Raw genomic sequence first — 16,980 nt, forward strand, 5'->3', positions numbered from 1 at the left:
AGGCAATTACAAAATGGTAATGTATCAGACCATGAGTCTTGCACTACATTTTAGCCATGTTGTTGAAGCCATGAGCTTCTACCAATTCCCCTTTTATTTTGTACTGACTGGGCATCCCTAGTTTACGCATTTTTTGAAGAAAGCCAAATAATATTACAAGTTGATGATTAATCAACATTAGTATGATTAATCGTATAGTATTTTTTCATAGGTTCTGCATGTTTTTCTGCCAAACAAGGTCCATATTTTTAGTCTTGTTCCACTACAAAGTAGCTTGATATAAGAACCATGGCTGATCTTTTTGTGGACTCAACTCCACTTACCCGCCTGCTCATTGTAACCCTTAGACCCTTAGATTATCTTTGCCTTAACGAAGTAGCCTCAATTGCTTCACTGGGCAGGGAATTCCACTGATTCACAACCCTTTGGGTGAACACGTTCTTCCTCAACTCAGTCCTAAGTCTGCTTCCCCTTATTTTGAAGCTATGCCTCCTAGTTCTAGTTTCACTCGCCACTGGAAACAACCTCCATGTTGTCTATTCCCATCATACTTTTGTTTCTTTTTTTTATAACTTTAGAGTAGCGAATTATTTTTCTTTTCCAATTAAGGGGCAATTTAGGTGGCCAATCCACCTAACCAACACATCTTTGGGTTGTGGGGCTGAAACCCCACATGGGGAGAATGTGCAAACTCCACACGGACAGTGACCCAGGGCCGGGATTCAAACCCGGGTCCTCAGCACTGCAGTCCCAATGCTAAACACTGCGCCACTTGTGTTTCTATAAGATCCTCCCTCATTCTTCTAAGTTCCAATGAGTGTAGTCCCAGTCTCCTCACGTATGACAATTATTTAATGTTAAAAGGCTCCAAGCTGCATATGTTGGTGACCTATTACGTTGCAGTGTTGATTTAGAATCCCCGTACATAGTTCTAAAATATCAAATTCTGTAACTAACCCTGTTGTGGCATAGGAATCCCCTTTTTTATGTTAGAGAGCCAATAGCTTGCATTAAGATTTAATGGCCAAATATACCTAGGGAAGCTAGCTAAAGTAGTTTCATGAATCCAGTTTACTAACAAAAATGGGTGTGTTTAATTTTTCTGAAAATAGTCATTAAAAACCTGAAGCTGAGTTTAAGTTCAGGCTTGACATCCTCAATATGGTGGTTGGGGGTACACGGGACCCTGCCCATGGAGAGCTCTTCCTTGGAAATGTCCACTTTCTGTTGGAAGACACATGGGCCCGTTGTTTAGAATCTACCCCACAGCTGCTAGGGCTGGTAATCAGGTTCAATATTAATTTAAGCACTTCCAGTATTTACAAATCACTTTTACCTGATGCCACACTATTGCAAATCGATTTGCATTTAAATTATGCACAATGAGATGAGAAGCAAGAACATATGTTCACTTGTCTTGTCTGTTTCCTTTGGCGCTAATTGTTGGTCAAGTCTATTGCAGTTTTTTTTTAAAAAAACATCTTGAAATGGTCTTTCGTAAGTTCATGGAACAGCAGGGGTCAACTTGGTGTTAACCTCCCCTACCCCAGAAATTCCTTTGAAACGATGTGGTCACTAAGTAATTTGTGGATTTTTGTGGTCCATAAGTAGTTACCACTGGTAAATTACTGTACTTCAATGTAGGTGAAATCCTGACTGGCTGAAACTTGTCCTCTTGTTAGTGATTGAACACAGAAGAGGCTTCCAATTATCTGAAACCCTGGGGTATCCTGTAAATTACCCCGCCCTAATACTGTGCATCATCCTGTTTTGTGTCACTACACCCTGCTACCTTGATTCACTCTTCGTCGTTGGATAGGTTTTGGATTTATTACTTTCGAGGACGAGCAATCAGTGGACCAGGCTGTCAACATGCATTATCACGACATCATGGGCAAAAAAGTGTGTAGTTGTAGTTTTATTTTACCCTTAGACTGAACCGAGGCTTAGGTGACTGGAGATTTCACTGGGGTTAGTGTGTGGTCTCTGCATTGAAGTGAATCCTGTTAAGAGGTAACTTAACTCTTAGAAGGATCCAGATTTTAATCCTATTTACTGTGAAAGAAGCAATAAATCAGGTGTATTTCATGCTTATACAATTTTGATAATTATATATACAAAATCACTTTTCAAAAACAGTGGAACTTAGTTAAATTAATTATGCCCATATATAAGAAATGAGTCTGCATGCATTTAAGCAGAATTTATTAGCTACTTGCACGTTAGTTTTAATTAGCTGTATTATTTAGCTTTCATCAGAAGACCGGTGAAATCTGTATTAATCATTTAAGTCTCCGTTTAAGAAACCACTCCTTCAGATATGTTTTTAAGGACAGAATTTGTGACCAAGTTTTTTTTGAGTTGAGAAAACTGGTAGTGTTCATATTAAGTCATATCTGTGTCGACATGCTGAAGGACTGGTGGTCAATTTTATTTTGTTTTGTCAGAGGTCACTTGCTGTATACTTTAGTCAGTAATAACCTGCTTTAATGTAAAAACCCAGTTAAGTGGCCTCATTTGCTTGATCTTCATACTGTGTTGTAACGCAACATGTGTGTTTACTCTTATGTATAGAAAAGCAGCAAATTAAGTTGCTTAACTTGGAAATGGGTGATATGTTTTGGTGTTAGTTTTGTTTTACATGAGCTGTGTGGCACAGGTCATGTAAAACAATTTGAGTTTAAAATGTGGGGTATTTTGTAAATCAGTTCCAAATGGGATTGAACCTTGCATGCGTTCAGTACTTTGGGCAAAAGAGGGTTTTAAAAATGCCATTGTATCAACTTGGCAGTTATTAATGAGAGCGTTGAAAACTTCTAAAGATTCTATTGACCATTTGTCGGAGTTTCAAACTGCCATAGTATTCAGTCTACTTGTGCCATATAACAGCACTGCAGTGACCCAGTTGCTGATTGTTCATCGCTGTTGTATTCCTGAGAGGCATTTCCAGGCATGTTTAAAATTAGCCTGCCAGTCCCAAAATCCAAACTTGATAAATCACGCTGCAAGATTTATTGAAGAGTGCATTTCTAGATTTTTGTAAGAGATCCGTTTATTTTGTAACTTAAGTATAACCATCCAGTGTTGAAAGCAGATTTTGATAAATAACCGATGTAGTGGCTTGGACAGCCTTTTGCTACCTTTGCTACGGGTTTGAATGCAGACCACAGGATGAAAATCTACTGTCTGTCAGAGTCCTTCGCTCGGAGCTTGGGCATTCTGAAACTAGTTCCCAGTGGGCACAGAAGTGTTCCTAATGTACTAATATACAACAGAGCCTGAAGGGAGATTTTTGGAAATAGGAAATGCTGCATTGATGCAGAAGGGGTTACTCAATGTTGAGCTAAACACATTTGGTGCACTGTGGAGGGAGCTTTACTTTGTACCTGCCTGTTCTATATCTGACTGGGGATACTTATTGACTAAAATGGGTAGGGTACCATCTGAGCACAATGCATTTTTCAAATCTGTTCACCTTAATTTCTGGTTTATTCCCCAATAAATAATTCATGTTCTTTTGACCTTTTGTCACTTTGATGTGAAGGAAGTTATTACTATATTTTAATTCGTGCCCTAACACTTGGCATTGATTTGCCTTGTTAATACAAGTGTATTCCTTTTTGGTTCTACATGGGGCAGTGAAAAGATGGAGGTTGAATTTGCCGTAGGTTATGCCTTGGAATGATAACTGGGGGTTGATTTTTATGATGCTTTATCAAGATATCATTTTGTAGTTTCAACTTTTGCCCAGAGTGCTGTATCAAAATTTGAGTACATCTGTGCTGTTCCAAGGCCAAGATGCTATAATTTTTAAGGTATTCTTGAGTGCTCCTCCCTACTTCTTTCCACCAACGCACTCATAGAACCGTCCAATTTTATACCTTTTGGTTACAGTGCAATTAGCAGTGTTATAAAGAGAATAGTAGATTTTAAAACTGACGGGAAGTTGGTTATTTTTGGATTAGTGATAAAACTAAGCTTTGTATGCACGTACTTAACAGTGCAAGATCTGACTAGCACACAGCTTGTTTGCATAATAATGAGCATTGAAAATATTAAGTGCAGGAATATTGTGACAAACAGTATTTTAACCCTTGCTTAAAATGAGGTCAAAGCCTGAAAATGAGTAACATTTATACTGTCTTTCACAGTCAGATAAATCTCAGATGGGTTAAGTTTTGACATAATAAAAGTATAATTGCATTTTTGAAGAAAAACGAAATGAGGATTCTGAACTAATTCTTCAAACAGAACTCGTTGCATTAACTACAATTCCCATTCCGTGAAGGCCAGTATTAACATTTTGGCTTGCTAGATGAAAAATCAAATCATTCAATTCAGCAGCATCTTTTGTATCACTGTGAAATTTAGACTATTAATCTATTTTTATCAAACTGTTCCAAATGGAAGTCTTCAGTTTTTAATGACATCATGTTTTGTCCAAATGACATCCTGGTTCTTCCTGCCTATGCAAAGCCTTTTCAATGTAATGACTTTGTAGGTTTTGAAGTAATATCAAAATACTTTTGTTCCTTTTCCAGTCAATCTTAGTAGCCAAAAATATGGTCATGTATGAGTATAGCACTGTACTAAGCAGTGGGAATTATTAGACTTATTATTTCATCATCTGTCTCAAAGGTTAATTGTGTTGTTTTTGACACTTCCATATGAAGTTAGCTTGTATATTCCCTAAAAATGACACTACTTTTGACTAACTTCAAGTGCTGTTAGCTAAGTGATGGTGGGGATGTGTAATTTATTCAAACACAGTATGAAGATTTGCTTCTAATTTACTCAATTGTCCATTTTTATCTGCATGTATTTCCTTTTTCTGTTAAAGATGTAATTTAAGACTCGATTAGCTCATCCATTCCCTTCTGACATTTTGTTTCAAGTAATTAATTGAGATTCTTTATGCATAGCCTGGGGAAGGTAAGTCATTATCTTCCATTAGATGTTTAAATAACATTTTTAAGTAAGGCCACAGCAATCTAAAGACTATGTTTCTCAGGTAATGTAGATCTGTAAAAATAGTGATGGTTAGACTGATTTCAGTTAAACTAAACTTTGATCTTGTTAATTCCAAATGAATTGATTACAAAATTTAAATAGTTTAAATTTGAAATACACCTATCTGTCATATAATGAACAGTAGTGTAAAGCAGTTAATTTGTACTTGAGAAACATATATGTATTTATATTTACATATATTTATATATATTGGCCTATTTAAGCTATTTAATGTAGTCATAAGTTATAAGATGTAAGTGGTAATGTTAAGTTTTAATAGATATGGGTGTGTTGGGGGAGAGGGGTATGGAAGGAAGGTAGAGTGGCGTTTTTATCTTTCCCTCTGTTATCCTAATTAGGTTGAAGTGAAACGTGCAGAGCCTCGTGACAGTAAAGGCCCAGGGCCTGGCCAGCCAGGAGCACCACAGTGGGGCAGAAGCTTGCCAAATGCAGCTAATGGATGGGGAGGTCAGCCCTCACAAGGCTGGCAGCAACAGAGTTATGGTAGTCCACAAGGTAAATGGGTTAATAATTCACAGAAATAACCAAGAATGTGATTACAGTGAATCTGGTGGATTTGTATTTAATGTGCCATGTAAGCCTTTCCCAAATGGGGAGAGATCTATAATTGTTCTTGATCAATTTAGAATGGGTAATTAAAAAAACAGCTGATTTAAACATTGGAAAACTTTTAAACAAAAACATTGCTGAATTGTTTTCCATTAGGATTTTTCAACGATAATATTGATTTTAGCAACATTAGATTTTCATTTGATGTAACCTCCACATACAAAAATTGTTCACTTGAGCCCAGTGCCATGCAACAGGCACCCACATGTATACACCTTACATTCTGGAGCACGCACCTGTGATTTAAAAAAATTAGTGTACCCAATTCGTTTTTTCCCAATTAAGGGGCAATTTAACGTGGCCAATTCACCTAGCCTGCACATCTTTGGGTTGTGGGGGTGAGACCCACGCAGACGTGGGGAGAATGTGCAAACTCCACACGGACAGTGACCCAGGGCTGGGATCGAACCCTGGTTTGCTGGCTTAAAAAGCTTGTATGTACACTAGCGCATAATTTTTAATGGAATATGATTGTCTTTGTTGAATTTGACTTGGGCTCATAGGTCTGTACTAATTGCAGTTTATACCTCGATGCTTCAGATGCTATTTGTAAACTGACCTCTAGCTCACCAGTGGGGATTCTTTTATATAGACATCCTGTTGAAAAATGCACCTCTGCATAATCTATTATGTTGCTGAAGACCCCCTTTGACTCAGATGCTCTATCCTTGGAACCCAGAAAGGATATTGTCATAGAGGGAGTGCAATGAAGATTCAACAGACTTGTTCCAGGGATGGTGGAATTGTCTTATGAATAGAGATTGGGCAAAGGGCTTGTATTCTCTAGAGTTTTGAAAAATGAGAGGTAATCTCATTGAAGCCTTTCTCTTTGAATACTTAAAGGAATAGACAGAGTTACAGGTAAGATGTTTCCTTTAGTTGGGGAGTCTAGAACCAGTGGCGCCATTTCCAAATAAGGATGGAACCACTATAGACCAAGGTACGGATAAATTTCTTTACACAAAGCAATGACACTCTTTGGAATTCCCTACCCTAGAGGTCCATGCAAGCTTAGTCAATGAGTATGTTTAAGGTAGAAAGTGATAGGTTGAATGATGTTTGGATTCTTGGAGAACAGCTGGATGCTGTTTGCCATGGGATGTAAGAAATACCTTTTTGCATGTGGAGGTTGAACTTTAACTGAAAGAGGCTGATTGCCCAAGTAAACAGCATTGGAGGGGTTGGGATGTTAAAATTATTTTTAATTGCATGATAATTCCTCTCTCAAATTAAATGATTAGCAAGTGTGAAATGCAAAGTCATCAGGTCCATTTATTCTATTACTTTTTCTTCTTGTCTCCTGTCATCCAAGATGTTCAGTGTCTGTGTGTTCGGTGTTAACCAATCTGGAAAATATGTTACATTTACTTAATCAGTGGAAATTAGCTGCCGCTGCTGCTTCAATGTTAGATGCTAACCATCAATTTTCACGAAGCTATCATTGTGTAGCAGATGAGAAAGGAAGAGTGTTGCCTTTTGTGTTGCCCACAATTCTTTTTATATAGATGAGTGAGGTGTCAAAAAAGGCATAAAATAACTTGAGCTGTTCCATGCATCCTGTTGTTGTGGCCGTACTTCGGGATATTGCGATTCAGCTGAAACAGTAACTTTAGAATATCATTGGATTGTCTAAAGGGGTGTTTATAAATTCGCACAAACTAATTAAACTAGTTTAAATGTAGATTATTTTATGTTCAGTGCATTATAACTATGTTCCTTCGCAATTGAGGATTAACTATAGTAAATGAAGGCAAGCTTAGTTTAACTGTTGTATGTTTTTCAGGTATGTGGATGACACCTGGTCAACCAATGGGTAAGTTTTTATTTTTTTAAAGCCAATGTGAATAATGCTTGGTATCACACAAGGGGAAAACAAACTGTTTACATTTTTGTTTTTCAGGTGGGTATGGGCCACCTCCTCCTCCAGGAGGGAGGGGTGCCCCTCCGCAGCCTCCCCACTTTAATCCCTATGTAGTTCCACAGCCGCCTCCAGGAGGATTTGCACCACCTCAGGGATTTGGACAGAGTTTTGGTGCACCTCCACAATATGGTATGTTTCCACAGAACAAGGAAAAATAAGCACGTCTTCGACTAATGTGTTGTCAGATTTTGAGTTAGAACTATGGAGGGAAAAATTTGCCAGTGCCATTGCAAACACGACAAATTTTGGGGTGTCTGATCAAAGCTGTGTTTTTGATTACATTTAGATAATACATTAAACTGTGTTGTAAAGAAATTCATGTATCTATATATGTTTAATTTTTCAGCAGAATTGTAGCTTTAAGGTAATAGGTGTGCAGTATCTGCTCAGATGTTTTTAGCATGAAAGATAGTGTTGTCGCAGCAATGAAGCCATCGGTTTTTAACCTTGATAAAGCAATCTGACATCGAGACCGAGAACTGTTTTATGATAGTGCGAAGAGGGAAATTATATTGTAATAAGTGACACCATGTACAAAATAACTGATTAGAATATGATGCCCATATCGACCAACTTACTTTTCAACTGCGGTGTAAGCTATTAAGAGATGTTCAGGTAGGTAGTATGACATTTTTATTCAACATACCTTGAAATCTGAAATTTTTGACAGTTCTGAATTTGTTACTTCATTGCTTTTTAGTCAGGCATTTTGTGCCCTAACAGTGCAGCCTGTAGAAGCCTTGCTTTCATGTCTTCAAAATGTACATTACCCCCAAAATTAAGCACCTCTGTCAAAATGTCTTGCGTGGTTTCTGCATTGCTGCTCTTGCTGACTTTTAGCAGGTCTGTCGAGCGCCAAGCTTGGTTGCTCTTCGTTTTTACAGTATACCAGCTGAGCTGTTCTTTGAACCTATCGTTGTCTTTGGTTTGCTTTTAACTGATGGCCTATTTTATTTGACCATGTGAATGTTGCAGTCTGTTTTGTTAATCAGTCAGTAACCTCAATCCTGACCTCAAATGGTCCTAAACGTGCCTTTTTATTTTAAAGCAGAGAGAACAGAATGAACAGCGCGCTGCTGAATTTGTTTGTGGCTGAAGTCTAAGTCAAGAGTAAAACAGCTGGGTCCAGTGTAGCACAGTGGAATCCATGCATTCATTATACACACCCATTTTTGTACACCTCAGTATGGCAGGTGCCCAAAAAGTTTTTGTTCCTGGCCATTTTTAGTGGTGTTTTTAGTTTTCATAATCGTTAATGTTATTGTCCCATTGTGACGAATATTTAAACGATGATACCCCACCCACCCCTATATTTCAAAAAAAATTAAGCCATCTATCACCTGTCTGACCTGAGCTAATTCTTGTTGCTATTCAGGCTATGGAGGATTTGGCGCACCTCCAGCTGACCAGTTTGGCCCACCTGGAATACCAGCACCCCCTGCCACACCAGGAGCAGGACAGATGGGCTACCCACCAACAACACAGACACCTCAGGATATGAGCAAGCCACCTGCTGGACAGCCCGAATTCCCTGGGTACAACCAGTATGGTAGGTAACAGGTAGTGTAGGATTTGAGGTGCTGTAGGATTAGAAAAGAAGACAAACCCCCCTTTCGGTGCATATGACTTCTTGAAGTCAGAGGCCCCTCAACCTGCGTGTATTTCCAGCAGGTGTACGTGAATACCAGAAGACAAGGAGGTAAAGAATGGTGGGTTGAATTAGATCATCCTTCTCTAGCATTTTATAACTGTTCATGGATGTAAAGTCTACTATTAGGGACAGAGCAGGAGACATCGCATGCAAAGTGCAGATTACTAGCAAAAAGCACAACCTTGCATCAAGTATGTCATTCACTTTTTTTTTAAAGCATCAGGGCAGTGTTGTAGTTTTCAATGCCATGTCTCCTGGTTTCTACTTTCATCTTCTTCCCTTTGACACCCTCTTAAAAGCTGTGACTTTGAACGTCAGAGTTTCTAACCTAGCTGTTGTTCTCTACTATCCTTGATCTAAATCTTACCCTGGGTCCCTCTGCTTCCTCTCATGCCTGCCTAAATGCAGCTCTATGCTTTTTGTTCCAGATGTAAAATCTGACCTCTAGTCTCCGAGTAAGCAGAGTGACTGCTTCAGCCAGATTTCATTTTTGAGGTGGAAAATTGCTGTAAGATTTCCAGGATCTGGATGAATTGAAACTTGGGCCATTTAAAAAAACAAAATGGTTACAACCTTATGGAAAAGACTCCCATGTTAAATTGGCAATTACAAATGACAATATTCAATTGTCAACTTTGGTTATATCTGGTAGTAATGTTGAGTTTTAAAAGCATGAATTTAAAAAATTTATATAACTTGAGTCCTTGGAAAAAGATGCTGTCGTATTTGCTTTATCTGGTGATGCATTCAGATTTTATTTTTTTACTCCTTTGGAAGTAGCATGTAATTCACTAAAATGATCTCTGCTCATTTAATCAGTGTTATAGGGTGCATGTGTATCTCCCGAAACCCAAATACACTGTGCAGCTCAGTACCTTTTTCTACAGGCTGTACTATATTCACGATACTTGTCTATGGGCACAATCCCTATTGCTAACGTAGACACAGTTTGTTTTAATTTTATATATTGATAGTTTGTTGCCACAATTTACAGATATAGAATAACAAATTGACCAAAAATCTGCTTAAATGTATTTCTATTTCACTGGCATTTCTGTGCATCCATATACCACTGGTGACCTGATGCATCTATGCCGTGGATTGAAGCAGGCTCAGGCTTACTGGGGTAGTCATCCTGGTTTCCTCATCTCCCTAATAGGCATGGGTAACTATCCACAGGATCCTTCAGGCTACGGACCCACGCGTCCTTCTCAGACTTACGGTCAGGCTGAGCAGGGATATAGTGCAGCAGGTAGGTGTTGCATAGACTTTGAACTGCCTTGCTTCAACAAAGATGAGTAGCTTAAATAGGATGTAGTCCTTGCTCACTTAGTTTTTTTTAAAATGGGAGAATAGTGCTAAATCAGTTGAGCATTTGTTGTGCTGGTTCAAGGATGATCTAATTTTGCAAAACTAAATTTGATTTTTCACAAGTTGCTTTCTGTAAAGTTAATGGTGACTTTTGCATTTTTGCCTTGAACAGTCGTAACTTTTCTGTTCTATTTGTTTAATAGGTTATGGGCAAGATATGAGTGGTTTTGGCCAAGCCCCAAGTTTCTCGGATCCAAATCAGCCAGCTCCCTCATATGGAGGACCCTCAGCACCAGCACCTCCAGGGGCTCCGCCATCTGCACCGGGTGGATTTGCCCGCGGTCAGAACCACAATGCTCAGGGGTTCCACCCTTACAGGCGTTAAAACCATGGCAGGGGAAAAAAATAAAGGAGTACATTCTGGTGTAAACATGGCCAGAAATTCCTTAATTTTGTGACTCTTTTGTGACAATCACTTGATTAAATAACAAAAACAACAAAAAAAAATTTAAAAGGAGTTTGAAGGATACGCTGTGGGCTTTGGACTGCATTTTTTTGGAATTTATTCTCCTTTCTTCCCAACAGCACAAATTACCTCTTTGTGCTCCGAGTGTTGCAAGGTTTAGGAGAAATACTCTGCTGTACCATATAACTCTTGATTTCGTTTTTTTTATTTGTTCCTTACTCTGAGCCTTTGTTTTACCCTAGTATACTTTTATGTTTAAAATTGAAACATTTGAACACAGACGTTGCAATTTTTAGGAGAAATTTTGTACTATTTACATCTGACTTATTTTTTAATTTAAGATGTAGATTTCCCTTGAGAATGGCTGTAGAATAAACTGCAAAATAAAGACAGATGACCCCTGGTTTAAATAAAGAGAGCACATTTCGTTTAAATGATCTCGTCTCTGACTGATTCGTATGCGTGTTTCAATAAGGATCCTATGTGTGACATGTAGTTGCAAACGCTTGATTTTATGATATTTAAATTACTGCATCTGAGCTCAATAGAAATAAGGACATGGCTTGTCAACGGAGCCCACCTGACCCTGTATCTGTTCACAGCTCATTCAGTCAACTTTTGGAAACAGTTTTTGGTTTTCTTCTGAAGCTTTTACTTAAGTTGTTGTAAACCAGTGGCTTTGTCCAGCAAATGCATTAACTCCAGGATGGGAATAGGTTTATGGATGTTGCTTCTTTCATGAAGTAGCTATTACTGTGTTGGCCTTGACTTGGGGTGTTGGCAGTGAGTATGGTCTCATTCTATCCTTGGGTGTGGTACTCCACCTGAAGTTGCTGTATGATCCAAATTCTGGCAATTGTAGTATCCCTAGACATTCTGACATGCACAGCATCCTCTGGGGGGGGGGGGGGGGGGAAAGTGTCATACCCAAAAAAAAAATGTATAGACTACTCTATTTTTCTTTTCCTTTCCTATTAAGGAGCAATTTAGCGTGGCCAATTCACGTATCCTGCACATCTTTGGTTTGTGGGGGTGAGACCCACGCAGACAAGGGGAGAATGTGCAAACTCCACTGACTTCGAACTCGGTGACGTGAGGTGGCAGTGCTAACCACCACCACCATGCCTCCCTTACAAAAATCTAATTTTTTTCTCTTTAAAATTTTTAAAATACCTTTAGAGTACCTAATTTAATTTCTTCCAATTGAGGGGCAATTTAGCGTGGCCAATCCACCTACCCTGAGCATCTTTGGGTTGTGGGGACAAAACCCACACAAACACGGAGAATGTACAAACTCCGCACAGTGACCCAAGCCAGGAATCGAATCTGGGACCCTGGCATTGTGAAGAAACAGTGCTAACCACTGTGTTGCCCATCTCTGTGTCCACCCTATCAAATCCCCTTCCAAATTATCTGGGTCTGAATTATGAGGGTCTCAATGAGATTGCCTCATTCCTCTGAGCCCCAGAGAACATAAACCCAATTTACTCAACCGCTCGTCACAAGATCCCATTATTCCAGAGACCAACCTCGTGAACCTTCACTGTACCACCTCCCAGTGCAAGCACATCCTTTCTTAAATGTGGGCACCTAAATTGCACACACTGATCCAGATGCGGTCTCACCAAAACCCTGTACCATTATAGCAAACAGGAATCTGAAAATGCCATATTATCCACATGATATATTTTTTAAATCTTGAGTGCCCATTTAATTAAGGGTCAATTTAGCATGGCCAATCCACCTACTCTGCCTCCACATCTTTGGGTTGCGTGGGCGAAACCCATGCAATCAGGGGAGGATGTGCAAACTGCACAGAGACAGTGAAGCAAAGCTGAGTTCGAACATGGGACCTCGGTGCTGTGAGGCAGCAGTGCTAACACTGCGCCTCCTTGTTGCCCGCAAAAATTAAATGCTGAGTAAATGGAAAAACCTGCTCTTGTGGGACACCTGTCCCAACATGCTTCAGTCAATGCATTTCTTTTAAAGGTGTAGCTGCTGATCTGCTTTGAGCATATCATTCCGTTATTGTACAGAAAAGTAGTTTTAGAATCTCAAACCCTTTTATCTTGCCTGTTTTTAGGTGGTGCTGTTTAAGGAATGCATTGAATCATAGAATTTACAATAGAATCATATAATTTGCAGTGCTGAAGGGGGCCATTCAGCCCATCGAGTTTTCACTGGCCCTTGGAAAGTACCCTACTGTGAGAGGAAACCAGAGCACCCGGAGGAACCCACGCGGACACGGGGAGAAAGTGCAAACTCCACACACCATCACCTGAGGCTGGAATTGAACCCAGGTCACGTGTTGTGAGGCAGTAGTGCTAACCACTGCCACCGTGCAACCCAATAGCATGCTGCAAAGCTAAATCATGTATGGGACAGTTGAACTTATTCATGATCCCTACTCACTGGAATTTCACCTATAATGAAACATCGCCACAACTTGAATGTTTCATTCTCAGGGGTTGATATGAGGGAAAATTTGGACCGGGTGATCACGCCTGCTGGAAAATGCCTGGGCAAATGCTGCAAGGGTCATATGTTGGCCCCTTCCTGCCTTCGCAAGTGGCCATAAAGGTACAATGCCACTACTTTGAAGAACAGGAGTGGCCACACCACCAATACTGAAATTATCTGGTGGTCACATTATTTATGGGAGCTAGCTGTGTGCCTGGTTGTCTCTTACCGTACGATATTGCTTTCAAAAGAAGCATGACTGTAAAGTACTTGGTCTTTGAGGTTATGAAAGACATTGATTAAATTTGTATATTCTAGGGCAGCACGGTGGCCTAGTGGTTAGCACAATCGCCTCACGGCGCTGAGGTCCCAGGTTCGATCCCGGCTCTGGGTCACTGTCCGTGTGGAGTTTGCACGTTCTCCCCGTGTCTGCGTGGGTTTCGCCCCCACAACCCAAAAAAAAATATGCAGAGTAGGTGGATTGGCCATGCTAAATTGCCCCTTAATTGGAAAAAATAATTGGGTAATCTAAATTTATAAAAAAAATAAATAAATTTGTATATTCTCATCACTTTTCAGCTCCACTGTTTTCAGACTGCTTGTTGGACTTCCAATCTTGGATTAGCTGCATTTCCTCTTAGTGGGAGGGCCAAAGATATTACTGTCAAACAGTGCTTCTAGTGTTCTCCCTGGCCATTGTCAAGCTATTGGCAGCCTCTGCTTTCTGGTTCAGGACCATCTCCAGTATTCCCTGTCTTTGACCCTGTTTCAAATTATCTTCTGAAACCTTAATTCATGCACCAGATTCAAGTCCAGTTTACTCAACGCTGTGGAGTGATAATCTAGTGTCTCCAGGCCTGACAATGCTGTGATTTGACAAAACCCTTTGTTCCTCCAGCTGTGGCTTTGTGCTTTCGTGATTCCATTCACTTCACCATTGGTGGTCATACCACCAAATGTATAGACCCCAAATTCAGCAATTCCTTCCCTGAATGCCTCCACCCCGTTGCAGATGTAGGAGAGCGGACTCCCCGTAGCTGCATGTGAGGGGAAAGGTCACTCGTTAGATTGCTCTGACCAGGGTCTGCAGTTTTACTGCTTTTTGGGTGATTTTTGCAGGTAAACACTTTGGATCGGTACAACAGCGTTCCTGCGCCTAATACATGCCAAAAGGGAAAGGAAGCAAGGAACCCACAATGAACGATTCTTCAGTGGACCCGGGGGGCTTTGCGCAGCTCCTCGGCAGAGAAAAGGGCAACAGCAGCGTTGTCAACTTCGGCCGCCCTGCCAACAGCAGACATGCTCTTGGGAGTGCTCACAAAAGGAGTTTGAAAAGCATTTCAACAAGCATTGGAAGTTGGTGTCGGAGAGTGCGTAAATCGATGAAGGAATCTCGACCCCTGTCCGGGTGAAACCTGGTGGTACTGTCTAGGGGGTAAAGACGCCTTGGCCATATTAAACACCTCAAGCAATCACCATTTGGTTCCACAGCTTTCGGGAGAAGGAGCGGGTCCTAAAGTTGGCCGAAGAGTGCGGTGAATTGAAGTGTGAAGGTGAGGATTTATGACGTGAGGGCTGAATTGGGAGGAAGCGGGGCGCACTTTAATTTTTAAAAATATATATTTTTGTTGAGATTTTAGTGAGTTTTTTTTTGAAGGGTGGCCTTTAATAAGGTCACGGTCATTCTGTTTAAGAAGGGACTTTTTCCCTTATGTACCCAGTGAGGTTGAGGGTAACAGTCCAAGGACTATTCAAGGCACCGGAGGAAGTGGATGTAATAACCACGGTCTTTGGTCTAGTTGAATGCTTTACATGGGGTTTTTGATTTCTGTGGGTTGGTTGTTGGGATATCTTGTGTATATATAGCTGTTGATATTTGTTGATAAAATTAGTTTCACTTTGTGGGGTTGATGGCGTATTTTTTATGAAGAAGGGGGGAGCTGATGGATGGAAGATGGGCTGGGTCAATATAGGACTCCCGTTGGAAATTCCATTTGGTTGGAAATTCGGATATGAGGAATAGTTTATCCCCTGAATGGGCAATGTCGCCTCTGCCTTGGGGGGGTGGGCTGATTAGCAAGGCTAGCAACAGGAGTGAGATGGGGGAGAAGCTGCAGCTGTTGAACCAGTTTGGTCAAGTTTGACAAGCTTGGCGTCTGGGTTGGGGGGGGGGGGGGGGGGGTGAGGGGCTTGGTTTTTGGGTATGGTTTCAGTTTGTGCATTTGCTGATGGTGGTTAGAGGAGTTCTTGTTTGAGGGGGGGGGGGGATGTCGGTGGCTATCTATATTGAGAGGGCCTTTAGCCTATTGCTCTTGACTATTTATCTGGTAGTTCCTGGCTGGAAGTGACTGACACTGGGATGAGGGAGGAGTGTTAGACCCCCAATTAGGTTGGTCACCTGAAATATAAGGGTTGGGTGGCCGAGTGAAGAGGTCGAGAGCTTTTGTTCACCGAAGGAATCTGAATGCTGATGTGGCGCTTTTGCACAGATCCGGTGGATTAAGAAAGAAGGCCAGAATGCGAAGGCGGCAGGTGGGGCATGTGTTTCACTTGGGCTTTGATGGAAGGGTCTATGGTGTGGCATTCTTTTTAAAAATAAATTAAGAGTACCCAATTCATTCTAATTAAGGAGCAATTTACCATCGCAAATTAGTCTACATTGCGCATCTTTTCGGGATGTGGGGGTGAGACCCAAGTAGACACGGAGAATGTGCAAACTTCACATGGACAGTGACCTGGAGCCGCAATCGAACCTGGCTCCTTGGCGACGTGAGGCAGCAGTGCTAACCGTTGAGCCACCGTGCTGCCCCCAAGGTGTGGCAATCTTAGTTAATGAACAGATCCTGTCGGCACCACAGTCATGGTGCGTGCTAATGGCAGGTATGTGGTGGTTAGTGGATCTCTGGCAGGTACAGGAGTCATTCTGGTTAATAACTATGCCCCCACCTGGGATGATGTGTTTATTAGGAAAATGCTGGCTTCTGTCCCTGATTTAGACATGTAGGTTCTGGGAGGGGACTTCAATTAATTGTGTTACTGAAGTTCAAAATGGACCGATCTAGGCCCACATCTGGCTCTCTTGGATGGCGAAGGCCTCGCGGGCCTTTATAAGACCATAAGACGTAGGGGCAGAATTAGGTCACTCGGCTCATCGAGTCTGCTCGGCCATTCAATCATAGCTGATATTTTTCTCATCCCCATTCTCCTGCCTTCTCCTCATAACTCCTGATCCCCTTATTAGTCAAGAACCTATCTATCTCTGTCTCAAAGACAGTGATTTGGCCTCCACAGCCTTCTGCGGCAAAGTGTTCCACAGATTCACCACCCTCTGGCTGAAGAAATTCTTCATCATCTCTGTTTTAAAGGATCGTCTCTTTAATCTGAGATGGTGTCCTGTGGTTGTAGCTTTTCCTTTGTGGAAACATCTTCACATCCACGCTATCCAGGCCTCGCAGTATCCTGTAAGTTTCAAAAAGACACACCCTCGTCCTTCTAAACTCCAATGAGTACAGACCCAGAGCCCTCAACTGT

At 40.9% G+C, this 16,980-nt stretch overlaps 1 protein-coding gene and 1 non-coding gene across 9 annotated transcripts in view; both read left to right on the forward strand.

Annotated features, from left to right (window-relative positions):
* Positions 1–11,423, forward strand: part of dazap1 (DAZ associated protein 1) — a 32,766-nt gene extending 21,343 nt beyond the window's left edge. For 2 of the 8 annotated variants that reach the window (XM_038778192.1, XM_038778194.1), the window contains exons 7-13: positions 1,820–1,902; positions 5,370–5,526; positions 7,424–7,453; positions 7,541–7,690; positions 8,937–9,110; positions 10,372–10,464; positions 10,727–11,423. In XM_038778192.1, the coding sequence (XP_038634120.1) occupies positions 1,820–1,902; positions 5,370–5,526; positions 7,424–7,453; positions 7,541–7,690; positions 8,937–9,110; positions 10,372–10,464; positions 10,727–10,908 (869 nt within the window). In that variant the 3' untranslated portion in view covers positions 10,909–11,423. The remainder of the gene's footprint in view (positions 1–1,819; positions 1,903–5,369; positions 5,527–7,423; positions 7,454–7,540; positions 7,691–8,936; positions 9,111–10,371; positions 10,465–10,726) is intronic. The other 6 variants (XM_038778196.1, XM_038778197.1, XM_038778195.1 and 3 more) reach the window with 5 other exon arrangements.
* On the forward strand, positions 7,111–7,246 carry LOC119953804. Its single transcript, XR_005458116.1, has one exon. It is a non-coding gene; the product is annotated as a small nucleolar RNA SNORA13 (small nucleolar RNA).
* Positions 11,424–16,980: the final 5,557 nt, after the last annotated feature.

This window comes from Scyliorhinus canicula, chromosome 18, assembly GCF_902713615.1.
Source record: "Scyliorhinus canicula chromosome 18, sScyCan1.1, whole genome shotgun sequence".
NCBI classification, from domain to species: Eukaryota; Metazoa; Chordata; class Chondrichthyes; order Carcharhiniformes; family Scyliorhinidae; genus Scyliorhinus; species Scyliorhinus canicula.